General features: G+C 40.1%; 1 protein-coding gene across 1 annotated transcript in view; it reads right to left on the bottom strand.

Moving 5' to 3' along the window:
* Positions 1-4,602: 4,602 nt before the first annotated feature.
* Positions 4,603-15,127, bottom strand: part of Capza1 (capping actin protein of muscle Z-line subunit alpha 1) — a 40,943-nt gene continuing 30,418 nt past the window's right edge. Inside the window, exons 6-10 of the mRNA XM_021634230.2 lie at positions 14,654-14,733; positions 13,992-14,070; positions 9,684-9,755; positions 7,079-7,141; positions 4,603-6,770 (exon numbers count right to left, since the gene is read on the bottom strand). Coding sequence (XP_021489905.1) covers positions 6,630-6,770; positions 7,079-7,141; positions 9,684-9,755; positions 13,992-14,070; positions 14,654-14,733 — 435 coding nt within the window. The 3' untranslated portion in view covers positions 4,603-6,629. The remainder of the gene's footprint in view (positions 6,771-7,078; positions 7,142-9,683; positions 9,756-13,991; positions 14,071-14,653; positions 14,734-15,127) is intronic.

Below are 15,127 nucleotides of genomic sequence, written 5' to 3'. Positions count from 1 at the left end.
GACACAGAAGGAAGGCAGAAATCAAAGTTGGAGGGTAGGAGGGAGAGCAAATGTCTATCTAGATGGAGGTGCACGCGTGTGGGAGAGTGGGACAAGAGCTTCTGCCAAGATCCAGTCCTTACTTTTCTAGGGCCACACAGGCTTCACTATATTTCAAGAATGGAAATTCTTGCCCTTGAGCCATGTATTTGGGAACTTAATCGCGCTCGGCTAGTGTTACTCTTCACTACTTGTTAGTGGTTAAGTCATGATTGCCCAGCCATCAAAAAAAATTAGCACCCCAGCACCCCTAGCGCAAGGCATGTTAGGCAATAAATGGTTAACACAGCAACAGCATCAGTACCAGGAAAAGAAATAAGACCAATGTGCTTAGACAAACCAAAGGGGGTGGGGCTACCATGACAACAAATGCAGAACAAGCCTTCTGCACCTATTTACTCTGGAATGAAATACACACGCACGCAAGAACGAGACAGCGAGAAAGATACTGAATGTACCAGAGTTCCACATGCATCAAAGCTGCTGCTGTCCTTAAGTGGTCCCTCACAGGGGCCACACAGTCTAACCTAGTGTAGGACTGTCCTGATCAGGGTCAGGCTCCAGCTGGGTTAACTACCTTTTTCTAAGCCAACCGCCAAGAAGGCCAGGGATAAACAGGCCTTAGCGGCAAGAAATGCCATCTGAGCATGAATCAGGTCTAGAGGGATGGGCGAGCGGAGCAAGGGAAAACTTGACATCGTGGAAATTGATTATGTGAACTGGAGGAAAAAAAACAAGTTACCACCGTCACACCTCCTCCATCCCTTTCACTTGATGAACCCCAGAGAGCAAAGATAATAGACTTCTAAAAATTGCTGTTGCTACTGGGTCATGGTGGCCCAAGCCTGTAACCCCACTTCTTGGGAGGCTGCGGCTGCACTGCTGAGTTTGAGCCACTTTGGTCTACCTAGCAGGATGTTTTTGAGAACATCCTGTTTTTGAGAACATTGCTGTTGTCTACCATTTCAAAACTCCACAATCTGTGATGAACACAATAAAAATGCCTTTTAGACATACAAAAATACACCCAATACACCCAGGGCTACACCTGCTAACTAGAATCCAGTGACATCATTAACTCAAGATAACCAGACACATGACTAATAGAACTCCATGATTCCTAAACTGAGCTATTTCTGTGTCTAAAAAGGCATTTTTTTTTTTTAAATTGTGCTTATCACACTTCCACACGCTAACAATTCTGACCAGCAAATCTGGCCACAGGAGGACTTCAGCCATTTCTCTGGTCAGGCCCATCTCCTGAACATTCTCAAAACTCAGATGGTTGTCCATGTAAAAACCTAGGTAAGCATTTTATGGTGAGTGGCTCTGGTTACAACGGGATCTCTCTAAATGTCTTCTGCAGGGCTCTACTTGGAAAGTTACTGTTTGCATGCATACAGTTCTAGGTGTCCAGAGTGGCTGCTCCCACTAAAAATCAGCTCAGCAATTTCCTGAAGCTTTCATAAGCATTGCACTTCCCAGTAGTAATGTTGATTGCGCTGAGTCCGAAGAGCAGCAGCAGCAGCAGCAGCCTGCGAGTGAAAGTTAACCAACCAACCTCATGTGGAATAAATCACAGCTCCTCAAGGCAGCTTTCTGTTTTCTTAACTATTTTTGAGAGACAAGGTTTCTCTGTAATAGCTTTGGCTGTCTTAGAATTTATTTTGTAGACCAGGCTGGCCTTGAACTCACAGAGATCTGCCTGCCTGTCTCCTGAGTGTGCCACCACACTCACCTTTTTTCTTACTACTCTGGGGGGATTCTATAAACCATCATTTGAGTAGTCTCTCTCTAACCTTTATATTCATATTAGAGTATACTCCCCAAAGCAACTAAAAACAGCTCTGAAATGAGAATACCGAAATTGGTTCGCCTACCACATACCAAGGAGAAGGCCATAGCAGGTACAGTGGTCTTCATTAAAGAGCAAGTTTACCTACTCACTAACATTTATTTGCAACCCAAGCCCACCATCAGAGCACTTTCATTTTATAAAGAAATAAGCCTACAGAGCAGCAGCAAAGCAGTTTCTGTGTCCATGTCCCTATCTGAGATGGAGCACTGTCTCCTTGCTTCAGCCTTCATAAACAACTGTTCTCATGATCTATTCGATGCCATGGCTTTTGCCCTTTTGTGCTTTTTGGTGGTAATTTTACTGCTTACCAATGGCTCCCGTGGGTAGTGTCGAAATGTGGTCTAATACTCTTTTAAGTATAGAAAGTTTTATGAAGTTCTTGTTACATAGCTTCATTCAGGAGGAGGGTGAAGACTGTCTCAAAATAGTTTCATTCACTGAGTCAGTGTTCAGTGACTTTACATGTGGTAGAATTACCCTGAATGGCGAGGGCTGTCTATGCAGTTCTCCCTCCTCTCCCCCAGGACCGCGAGCTGCAGTGATGCTCCTGCCGACTGCACATGTGCACCACCACCACCAGCCTTGGAATGCTTTTGATACTTTGGGTTTAAAGAGGTATGCAATTCATTTCTATCCTCAGAACAGCTCTATTTCTACAGACACCGTATGTTTAAAGGAGAATTTATCTTAACTGCTCTAGGACCATCCAGTTTTACTCTGTATGTACAAACTTTTTTTTGCATTTCACTGGTGGGTTGTTCAAAAACAAGAGGCTGGTCATGGACTGGTTTACTAGGTAGCCCAACATAGAACTCTAAACTAGGTCTGGGCATGGTGGTATAAACACTTAGAAGGCCAGCCTGGGCTACATAGCAGGATCCTCTCTCAAACACAGTACAATTATAAACACACGAAAAAACTATAAACTGGTATTCAGATGTGTGAATTTGTCTTGTTTGAATCTGGAGTGTGCCATGAACTTAAGTGAGTCCAGCAGCAAAATTTCAGATTATAAAATAGACGAGGCACTAGAATTAGGGAATGAACAGAACAATTGGTGGTTCAGATGACCAAGAAGCAAAGTTCAACAGTGTCCCTAAGGCTCCAAACACCAGAGGCTTCACAGAAAACTCCTGTTCTCTGTCTAGGCCACCACAGACTGATTTCTCCAACATGATAAAATGAAGCAATTGTTAGGAAGTCAGATTTTCTGAGGACCTGGCAAGGTGTTGACTTCCTCTTGTTTATGTTAAGAAATCCACAACTGTACAAGTAGAGAGGTCAGAAGACAACTTTTAGGAGCTGGTTCTTTTATTCAACCATGTGGGTCCTGGGAACAAACTTAGGCCTATGAGCTTGATGGCAGGCACCCTGACCTGTTAAGCATCTCACCAACTTGTCAACTTTTTTAGTTTTCCCGGAACAAGGAAATCAATGGCTAAAATTTGGAAAAGGCTAGTAGAGGTTACAAGTTACAGGCAAAAATATTTTAATTTTTACAAAAACGGAACACAGTTAAATGTTCCTGCAAAAGGAGGGAATCTTAGATAAAGCATAGAAATCCCTTATTTCTGTTGGGAATCAAGATAAAAATCTTTTCTTTGGGCTATCAGTAGCTAACCAGACTTGAAAGAGAGAAAAACATTTAAGGTTAAGCCGTTGTGAAATAGCACAGGCTTAAGCTGCCAGGATTCTTCCGATTTTACCTCCTGCCTAGTGACTGTGTTCATATTTAGCTCTGTTTTTTCATAAACAGATTCCTTTTGACATTGGTGGAAATCCCAAACAAAATCTTTTGAGTCATTGATAGCTTTTGGGTGGAGAGTGGTAAAATTTACAATTTTGTTTTTTAAATAAAACTCTGAGCATTTATTTTTTAATATTTTTGGCTTTTCAGGACAAGGTTTCTTTGTGTAGTCTTGGCTGTCCTAGAACTCAAAAATCTGCCTGTTTCTGCCTCCTTCCTGAGTGCTAGGATTAAAGGTGTGTGCAACCTTGCCTGGTCTCTCTAGTATTTATTTTTACAAATATGTTTGTGTGTACGCACATGGGTGATTCCCAGACGCTGCCCAAGAGCTGGAGTCGCAGGTGGTTGTGTGCCACTGACATGGGTGCTGGAAACAAGAACTAGGGTCCTCTGCAAGAGCAGTGTGGACTCTTTTCTTTTAAAGATTTACTTAATTATATATACAATGTTCTGCCTGCATGTACACCTGAATGCCAGAAGAGGGCACCAAATTTCATTATAGATGGTTGTGAGCCACCATGTGGTTGCTGGGAATTGAACTCAGGACCTCTGGAAGAGCAAGCAGTGCTCTCTTAACCCCTGAGCCATCTCTCCAGCCCCCCCAGTGTTCATTCTTAACAGCTGAGTAGTCTCTCTAGCTCCCCTCCACCCCCACCTCTTTTTTTTTCTTTTTCTTGGAAACAGGGGCCTCACACTGTAGTTTAGACTGACCTGAAACTCACTATATAGCCTTGTCTGGCTTCAAACTCAACAATCCTCTTGCCTCAGTCTCACAGACTTTATTCACACCTAAAAAGGAACTGTTCTTTGCAAGTCTTTGCATATTTACCGAGTCCATAGCAGTCCAAAGTAGGACACAATTTCAGAACTTCTAAAGACTTTTCAACAAATAGATTGATTATAGTGGAATATCTTACCTTGAGAACAAAGGCTGATAGGACAGAAAGGACAGACACAATTTTAGAACAAAACAGGTATATTTCTATTGGACTACCTAATACAGAAGATAGTGTGGCATGGATGGATAGTATGAATGACAAATAATACAAATATATTTTATTTGAAATAAACAAAAATGCTTACACAGCTTTCATTTGCAAACAAACTCCTGCTTGACTGTATTACTGAGCAAAAAACAAAGCTGAAGCAAAAACTCTTCTGTTTTTACTTGTACTTGGGGACAGTTAGGAAGACACTACTTGGTTTTTTTAAAAAACTGACCTTCCCCTAAGGCCTGGTCATAGAAGTGTAAACAATGTAAATGAATCCACCATTACCAGTTGTCATAGGTCATATCACATTACCTGTGTGTTCTGAGATCATACACACACATACCTGCCAATATACCTGGGAAGGTAGCTATATCACAGTTATCTTATGAGTTTTTGGCAGGCAGGATGATGGAGTAAGAATCATTTGGAATGAGTTCTACATCCTGTTTAGAAGAAAGCACTAGCATTTGCTGAAATCCCAGGCTATGGCAGAAAGACACTGCCTGGAAGTTTTCCTTTTCACTTTGGTTCATTCCAGCTTTGTGAGTGACATAACTGTTTATTCATCTGCTTTGAATAATCCCGCCAGAGAGCATTAAAGCACAGATACATATTATTCCTTCAATTCTGCGTTTTTTTCAAGTTTTATACTCTACTACATCCAGAGTATGTCACCAGATCTTGAATATTAAACAGAAATACAAATGGGCAAAACTCTTCTAAAAATGCTGAAATCTAATGAGGCGTCCCTGCATGTGTTACTACTGGCAGGAAAGTGGGTGGAGGAGAGATAAGAATGAAAACTTGGTGCAGCCAGACTTGGTCAGAGTGAATCAAGATGTCTAGAATCTGATTCTGTGTTTTAATTTCTCCACATCTCTAAATATAGTAGAACTTTAAGGGAAATTTTCCTTGTGACAAATCTCATAACAAAGCTTCAGGGCTGGTGACATCTAAATTCCCCTGCAAAATAGTAAAGCACCTGTGGCCTTTAATAGGAAGGAATTCTAACAACTGATAAGCAGACCTTAGGGCTAGAGCCTAGAGAGGAAGGATATGTAATAGGCATAGGTTCTCTTCTTAAAGACAAAGCTCAGCCTTAGGGCCTAAACAACGCTCAGAATGGAGGGGATGGAGCTGGAGATTCATGTGCAGGCTGGCTCCTAATAAAAGAGCAAAGCATCACTAGGTTGTGTGATCATACCAGCATTCCAGTGATGAGGCATCAATCATTTCCCCTTCCACATGATTGGCAATTGTTTCCCCCAATGTTTTTTCTAAGCTGCGCTTCCTACAGACATCCACGGCTACAACAGAAGTAGATGGGAGGAAAGTGAAAATAAGCAAATGATCATGTGCAGGGGATGTGGTTCAAGTCTTTGGATTTAAAAACAAGCCCCAGAGAAGCTGCTGCCATGGAATTTCCAGGAAACTTCCTTTGCCTCCTAAGGACCCCAAAGGCCCCAATCCAAATGTCTAATAACTACAGTTGTGAGATGCTCTAAATGATCAAAGCAGTCAGACAGAGAAGGAGTGTGTTGTCCACTTAGCTACAGTTTGCAGTGTAGCCTCTTTAGCAACTGGTGGATCATTAAAAGCCACAGAACACTGGAAGTGCTTTAAAGCATAGGGGTAAAAACCTACTGAACAGATACTCTGTAAAAAACCAGTAATAGGACTTCATGGCTAGGAAATTTTCTAAACAGTAAAATGACTTCAGGACAGATCTCTTCAACATTAAATGTAGCAGAAGTAAAAACAAAAGATTTACAAGTAGATATAGTGATAACAGAAAGTTACAAGGCAGAGAACACACACAAAAGAATCAAGACAGTGCTGTAGGTTCAACAGTATTCCATGAGGCTAGAAGATCTGTTAACTTTGTTAACTAGCAAAATATCACTCTTGTTTGTTTACAAATCACTTATTTATCATGACCACACCGTGTTGAATCCTTTTCTTTCCATGTACTGGAGACTTGTACAGTCGGCCCTTAAGCATTCTGCATTTCTTTGCCAATCTTGTAACTGAGTATCTTGTTCCAGTCGATTTTGGTGCGGGTAACTGGAAGCTGCCGGCGCAAGGCCTTGAATGTGGTGTCTGACATAGTTTGATAGTTTTCACTAATTGCTGTCTGCAAAAAGATAGGGTGATGATGAGTCGCTTGAATAGAAATAGCATTGTCTGTGCATAGGAAGGGATCAAAGGACACGCTAGAAAGGACACAGGAGAACAGTATGTATGTTGAGCTCCTCTGCAATCTTGGAAGCAAATCAAACTCACCTGTACTGCTGCAGTCTCCTAACTGTAAACAGAAGCCAGACTGCAGGGTCTGTGAAGTCTCACACTGTGTAACACCCAGCAGTGTATGCTTGATGTTAAGGGGCACAAAGGACTGAACAAAATTATGTTTACAGAGAAATAACTTCCAAACCTTCTTACCTGATACTCATTTTCTGCACTCTCTATGATTTTAATAAACTCCTTGGCAGTCTGGACTTCATTCTAATGAAAGCAAAGAGGAAAATAATATTTAAAAAAAAATGTAAGCAATGAAAAGACACTGAAAAGCCTACTCCATGAACTAACACTTGTATGATGATTCTACTTTATCCAGTGTTCGTATACACATCATCTCTTTTTATTCCCAAGAAAACACTGTGAAGTGGATATGCTATTATCAGCATGTTCATTTGGCAGATGACAAAACAGAACATTCTGAAGTGACCTAACCAAAATTATATAGCTTATAAGTAATAGGGACTGGTGGAATGGCTCAGTAGGTAAAGATTCTTGAAGCTGACAGCCTGAGTTTAACAACTGGAACCTACAAAGCTGACTCCCATGGATTGACCTCTGACCTTTGCACACATGGGATGTCTCTACCACCCTCAAATAAATTAACTTATTAACAATGGGGGTGGGGAAGATGGGACCTAAATCTAAGACTTTGCCAGAAGAATCTTTGTTCTTTCCATTCTACCACTATATACTCCCCAAACATAGCATCCTGTCGTGAAATTGTGTGTGTAGTGTGTAATACTGGGGACTGAACCAGAGACCTTACGCATGCTACGCAAAGGATGTACTGCTGACCTACATCCTCAGCGCCTTTTCCTGTTTCACCTTTTTGGACAGAGTCTCATGTATTTCTGCCTGGCCCTGAACTTGCCGTGTAGCCAAGGATGACCATAACTCCTGATCCTCCTGGCCTTGCCTCTCAAGCACTAGGATTACAAGTGTATACCACACTCAGTTTCTCCGTCCCCTTTTTATTTTCTCATTTATGTGTATATGTGTGTGCATATTTGCCTTTAGAGGCCAAATGAAGGTTTAGACCTCTGGAGCTGGAGTTACATGTGGTTGTGAGCCACCTCTGTAATCCCAATCCATGGGAGACAGCTTTCTTCTGCCACCATGTAGGTTCCAGTTGTTAAGTCAGGTTGTTAGGCTTACCGGCAAGCATCTCTCCTTGCTGAGAGCCATCACTCCCAATCCCATCTCCTCTCACAAGTTATGAGATCTGCTATGCAGCTGAGGCAGGCCTTGAACTTGCTAAAGGAGTCGCTTTATTTTTAACTATGTGCGTCTGTGTGCATCTGTATGCAGGCCTACGCATGTTTAAGTGGTGGACCCTGAAGAGTGTGCTAGATCCCTTGGAGCTGGAGTTTCAGGGATCTTAGCCATTGAACTGTTCTCTCCAGCCCTGGAGAGATACTTTTTAATCTTTCTGCTTCAGCTTTTTGAAGAGCAGGGCTTATATGTACAAGTATGGCTGCCACACCTGCCTTATGTCTTAGAATCTTTTTCTTTTGTTTGAGAGACTTGCAAATCCTGGGCTAGCCACAAACTCAAACTTTATTTTGGGAGAATCTCACTAAGTTGCCTAGGCTTACCTTAAAGTTCTTCTGTAGTTTAGGTTGGTTTGTTTCAATGTTTTGAGACAAGGTCTCCTATTGCCAAGCCTTGAACTCCTGTTTCTACTTTCCAAATGCTGGGATTATAGGCCTGTGCTACCACACCTAGTTTCATTCTTTTTAACTGAGTATTTTAACATTGCTTGTTTTCATTTTAAAAATTATTCTTTTTACAGAGAAAATATCTCACATTGTAGCCTACACTGGCCTCAAACTTGCAACAATCCTGCTTCAGTCTTTTGAGTGTGAGGATTACAGGTATTACTATGTCCAGCAGTTTTATATTTTAATAACATAATATTGATAAATATAACACATAACCAAAAGCTCTTTGGGTAATATTTTTAAGACTAAAAGGAAGTAATGAAAGGAAGAATTAAAGAACATCTACTTCTCCTTTCACAATACTTCCTGCCTGAATCCTCTCGTCTTTTGAATATAGTCCTACAGGATTCATTTGACAAACTGTTCATTTACCTCACATTTACTGATAGGAAGCATTTCTGTCCTTGAGCAAATCTTAAAACTAAGAAAGAGAAAGAGGAAGAGCAAGAAAAAGAAAGAATACACATTTTTTTTTTTTTTCCAGAGCAGGGCACAGTGACATTTACCTGAAATCTCAAAACTAACAAGGTAGAGGTAGGAAGATTAGGAATGCAAAGTCATCCTTGGCTACATAAAATCTCACACCAAAAATAAATGAATAATAAATAAATCAAAATAGGGCAGGGACACAGTTCAGTTGGCAGTGATTGCCTAGTACACATAAGGCCTGGGTTCCATTCCCAGAACTTTACAATCTAGGCCTAGTAGCACATGCCTGCAACCCCAGTAGTGGAGAGGCACAGGCGGGAAGAACAGGAGTTAAGTCATCAATGGCTACAAAACAAGCTCAGAGACAACCTAGGATATTAAAGATCCTGGCTCACACGCTCCAAAAAAACCAAAGAAAAGAAGTTCTTTTAACACATGACAACCACCTTTAGTCAAAGACTTTAAACCAGTGTAGACCCTTGGTAATAAAAAACACGAACAGAAACTGTTAAAATCTGCACCCGTTGTCTGTCAGATGCAAAGTTAATTTTTCAGAAAAAGACAAGTAAGGTCAACATCCCACACTTCATACTCACAGAAACAGTTACTGAGTCCTGCACATCTTTATGACTAACCAACTGAACATTGCCATCTTCATAATAATGAACCTGTGAGAGATAATATTTGAGAAGGGTTATGTATAGTTAATACAGAAGCACAGTGCTGAAAGAACAATTGTAATGGTATGAAAAGTCACATAATAAATTTAAGAAATAAAAAAATCTCTTTAGCAGAAGAAAATGGATTACTAAGTTTAATAAATGTATGCTTGTTCCACTTTAGGTGCTAGGCTACACATTATGCATATAAACATAGCTAATATTCTGTTTCTTTTTTACACAGTCTTGATAGAGTTCTGATTGGCCTAGAACTTGAGGTAATCCTACACTGTCCCACAAATGACAAGATCCTAGTCTAACAGTAACACAAAAAATTAATATAAGAATCACTGAGCAATAGTTTTTCTCTATGAAAATCAAGTACCCTAGTACCAAACATCTGAGCTTTTTCTCTATCTATGTGATCATTATTATTACCAAGTAAATCCCACTGAGTTCAGGAAAAGCTTGAAGGTTAAAGAGTGGCCTGAACCAAAAATTTTATTAGTAAATTATAAAAAAAAAAAGGAGATAGATGGCTCAGTGGTTAAGAGTATTTGCTGCTCTTGAAAAGTACTTGGGTTCTGTTTCCAGCACCCATATGGTGGGTCAGAACAATCCATAAATCCAATTTATAAAGGATCTAATGTCCTCTTCTGACCTTCTTAGATAAAAGGCACATAACAAGGTACACAGGCATACTTGTAAGCAAAATATTCATACACATAAAATAAAAATAATTAAAAAAAATTACTACAAAAGTAAGCCAAACAGTGGTGGCACACACCTTTAATCCCAGCACTCAGGAGGCAGAGGCAGGTGGATCTCTGAAAGTTTGAGGCCAGCCGGACTACAGAGTAAATTCCAGGACAGCCAGGGCTATACATAGATACCCTGTTTTGAAAAACCAAAACCAACATCAAGCAAACAAAATTACAAAAATAAGTGCTGGGTTATTGAGATGGTTTAGTGGGTAAAGACTCTTGCCTATGGTCTTGGTGTTGTATCAAGAGAAAAGCAACTAATGCAAGTGGGAACAAAAAATTTGCTGTTCATAAATTACCAATCAGAAGTGTTTTGTTACAGCATATACAGTCTTTACTACTGGCATACATTTGAGCAAGGACACATCATTGCTTCTTTTTTTTCAAGCCCACCATTGTTGCCTCTGCCTCCCTTAGTCTGCCTGCAGCTGAAGATCAACAATGATTTTTTTTTTCTTTTCTAGACTTAGGGATCAAACATAGGGCTTCACACATGTTAAGCAAACACCTTGCCACTGACCTACAATGCAAGGCCAAGACATGTGTTTAGAGCTAACAGAAAAGGGGAAGTATGGTGTAATACGTAGGAAGCTAAAGCAAAAGGACTGCTGCCAACACGGACTATCCATGTAGCATGGGCCACAGCGTTACCTCCAAAAAACCAAAACCCCAGGCCACAAAACAGCAACAAGAGAACATGTAACTAGTTGAATTTGTGACAGTCTTTTTATTTTAATTTCTTTTGGCAAAGTCTCACTGTCTAGCTCCTGCCTCAGCCTCCTGAACAGCTGGGATTATAGGCCTGGGTCACAGCGACTTGTTATGCTTTTAAGAACTACAATATGGAAAAGAAGGTAAGGGCAGTAAGCTTCATTGTTACAAACTTAGAAAGAAAATATGAAGACACCAGTTCTATGAGCTCATGTATCAATGATGCAGTTTTAGAAATTCAACTCTTCTCGCTCTAAAGCAGAACCATCTTCACGAGCATGCCCTAATGAAACAAAACCAAAACACAACAAAGTCCCATTGACTAATAAAACTTTAATGTGACTGCTTTAAGTTTTCAGAAATTATTACTTCTCAGAATTACTTTTTGCCTGTAAGATAGCAAATTTGTCAATGGAAAATATAAAGGGTAAGTATCTCAATAACTTTTCCAAATAATAGTCAACATATATGACATTTTACTTTATTTAAGTAATTAAACCATTTAATGAGCATATATGTGTACATGTGTGGAGGCCAAAGGATAACTTGTGGGAGTTAGGTCTCCTTTCCACCCTGTGGAACTGGGTATTAAATTCAGGCCATCAGAGTTGAGAACAGATGCCTTTATCTGCTGACCCATCTTGATAGTGCTCATTCTGACTATTAAAAGGTAAGTAAGTGACACTCCAGCTCCTAGAACTTGGGAGGGCAAGGCATGAGATTGTGTATATGGAATAATATCTCAAAATTAGAAAAACAAGCCATGTAGTGGCACAGGCCTGCAATCTCAGCATTTTGGAAGTGGATGCAGGAGGATCAGGTATTCAGGTTTTATAATTGCTCTAGGTCAAAAGAGGAATACAAAAGACCCTATCTAAACAAAACAAACAGAACACATAAACCAAAACAATCCCTAAACTCAGCGCTGGGAAGTACTTAGTAGTAGAGAATTTTTTTTTAGCACTCTAGATTTCATCCCAAACATATAAGTAAGCCTTGCTTGGTGGCCAATACCTACATCCCAGGAGGATGAGGCAGGAGGATCAGTTCCAAGTTATCTTAGTCTATATAAAAGCAAGTCTGAGGTCAGCTTAGGCTATAGGAGACCTGTCTCAAAAAGACAACAAATAAAGCAAGTGTAAGCAAAGAGGCATTAGGCCCTGTCATACATTTTGTCAGGAGCTGTCACTCTGCATGTTTCAACTATAGGCTTACATTGGGAAAGATAATGCACAAAAACTACTTCTGTTTGAAAAAGAAATATTTACATAAATATATAGCAATTTGCCAGATTAAAGTTGATGCCACAGTTGTAAAAGGTCTGGAGTGTTAGGCCATGCAGTATATTTAATTATAAAAAAACAAAGATAGTTATGCTATTTTTGGTTGTGCTCTGAATGAAGTAGACCCTAATAAAAAGATTTGAGGGGAAGTAGCTTATTTGTGAGGTAATGTTAAGGAAGGAAGTTTTGCAAGTAAACTGCTGAGCTGGTAGGCTGTGGGCACCAAACTGGCAGACAAAGCAGAACATTCCCAGTATTGTTCCACCTACAGGCTACAGGCTATTGTATTTCTTGCTCTTGGGTTTCACTGAAGACCGTTCTCAGAGTAAAGATTCAGCGTTTCTACTATGTCTACCTTGGCTGGGTATATTCTTGAGGCCAGGGTGGTAAGGAAGTAGATAATACTGCACATGTAGTAAAGATGAATGCTGATAGCACCTGGGCCTGTGCATGTTAGGTCAGACCTCGACCACTGGGCTATGCCCTTGTTCTCGAAGCATGCTACTGATTAAATCATACTTTGAGATGTGACTTTTGCTAATTTTTTATTAAAGATAACACAATATAATATAGGTATGATTAGATACTGATTGTTTAATTTATCAGAATTATTTACTATGACCTATTAGCTAGACTGAAAATAAACCATCTAGAGTGTCAAATCTCTTCAAAGATACCAGGAGACTTCAGTCCAGACAGATAGCAAAGGAGCTAACAGCTGCCATTTAGCTGCCTCTGTCCTGACACCAGCCTTAAAAACCTATTCTGGTTGACTAATGCTATTTCAGAAGATGACAACATCTGGAAGTTCTCTAGAATCCCTCTGCTTTTGTTTAAATTTGATATTATTTAATTAAAAACGTTTCTGTAAAAAACAGAAAAAATGAAAATTCAACTATAAAACTTATAAAAAGAACCCTACCACCACCAATAAAAACAAACAAACAAAATAAAGTAACAACAACAAAATAAAAACCCACTTGGTCTCTCTACATAACCCTGGCTGTCCTAGAACTTACTATGTAGACCAGGCTGGCCTCAAACTCACTGGGACCCACCCCTGCCCTCCCCCCGCTGGGATTAAAGGTGTACATCACCACGACCAGCTCTCAACTACTTAATACTCACTTATTTTAGTCTTTCCTAAAACGAGTTGACTATTCCTAACAATCTTATAATCCTTGAAGGAAAAAAAGGGGTCTGGTAGTATTCATCAACCCAGAATAGCTTCTTCCTCAAGTAACTCCCAGGAAGGAGGCTTCTAACTTCTATTCATTGCCACTGACTTCTTCTTCTGTTTTTTTTTGCATCACTATACAGTTTATTCCTCTAATCTCTGTGTGGCACTGGGATCAAACCCAGGGCCTTGCTCTTGGTAGGGAAGTGCTCTATTAGTCTTTATTCCTAGTACCAGAACAAAGAGCAAGTGGCACCTTTATTTTAACACATAACACTGTAACCATCATTTATAAACACTGGACTTGTACCTGAATCTTGAGCACGCCAACTACCTGGGCTGTAGGTGGTGTGATGGTGAACTTCCACTCTGATCTCCAACGACCATTCCTATAAAAGCACATACACACACATAATAGTGCAGCATTAGCAGCAGGCACAAAAGGTGACCTGACACAGAAGTTTGCAATGGTGGCTGTGGGAGCCATTCTCAATGTGACAAAGTCAAGATCGTCACTGCATAAAAGTTTATCTCCAAGTGGCTAATGATAAACAAGCCTTTCTAAGGTCTGTGGACTCTACTTTTCCTCCTGCACTCTTAAGTAGAGGCTCACCTATCCTGATCACAGAAGGTTCTTCTCACATTCGGAGAGGCTGTTTGGTAGCATGGCACTGTACAATTAGCCCCAGGAATGGGTAGCCTTAACCCAGGAAACCCAAGACTCTCAGTTGAATACTTTGTAAATCATATGTTCTCACTCCGTATTACAGTTATTTTTCAAAAGGATACAATTACAAAAGTCTTAGAAATGGAAATAATCTAAACAATGTTTAAATCCTTCATTTTACAGATAGAGAACTAAAATCTCTAAATCAAATAATCTATCACAAGATAGTTTAAAATCAAAATTTAGTCACTTGTTTCTTTCCAATATAAATTAGATACAAAAGAAGAGAGCATCTTATTTCTTACCAGAAGTTTTTGGGCTGAAACTGATGGCTTTCAATACATGCAATAATGGTCTGCTGCCCATCTATAGTTTTAGCGTAAACCTATTGTTGAGGGAAAAACAGACATGAAAAACATTTACTCCATAATAAACTGTATAAAAGCAGTGCACTAAATCAAAATCCTTGAAGGGACAAAGTGTCAGAGGATTATAAAACAGACCTTCTTGGGATGTGAACACAAAACACAGAAGGAACAGGGCTGCAGTGAATCCCAGGAGGTGACTCTTCTGGCTTATTATACTGTGAGATACCGGGTAGGCTGGGCCTCACAGAACATGTGCAACTTTGACAGACATAGACTGGGCTAAAGACAGTCAACAGCTCAGGGAGGAAAACAAGGATGTGCTAACTAACTGGCTATTGGTTCTGCCAGGCTAGTGGAGCTGTGTGAGGTCTACTAGTGAGAGACAAAACAGAAAAAACTAGGCCATGTATT

Source organism: Meriones unguiculatus, chromosome 10 (genome assembly GCF_030254825.1).
Source record: "Meriones unguiculatus strain TT.TT164.6M chromosome 10, Bangor_MerUng_6.1, whole genome shotgun sequence".
Classification (NCBI taxonomy): Eukaryota; Metazoa; Chordata; class Mammalia; order Rodentia; family Muridae; genus Meriones; species Meriones unguiculatus.
This window is presented reverse-complemented; position numbering and strand designations above follow the sequence as displayed.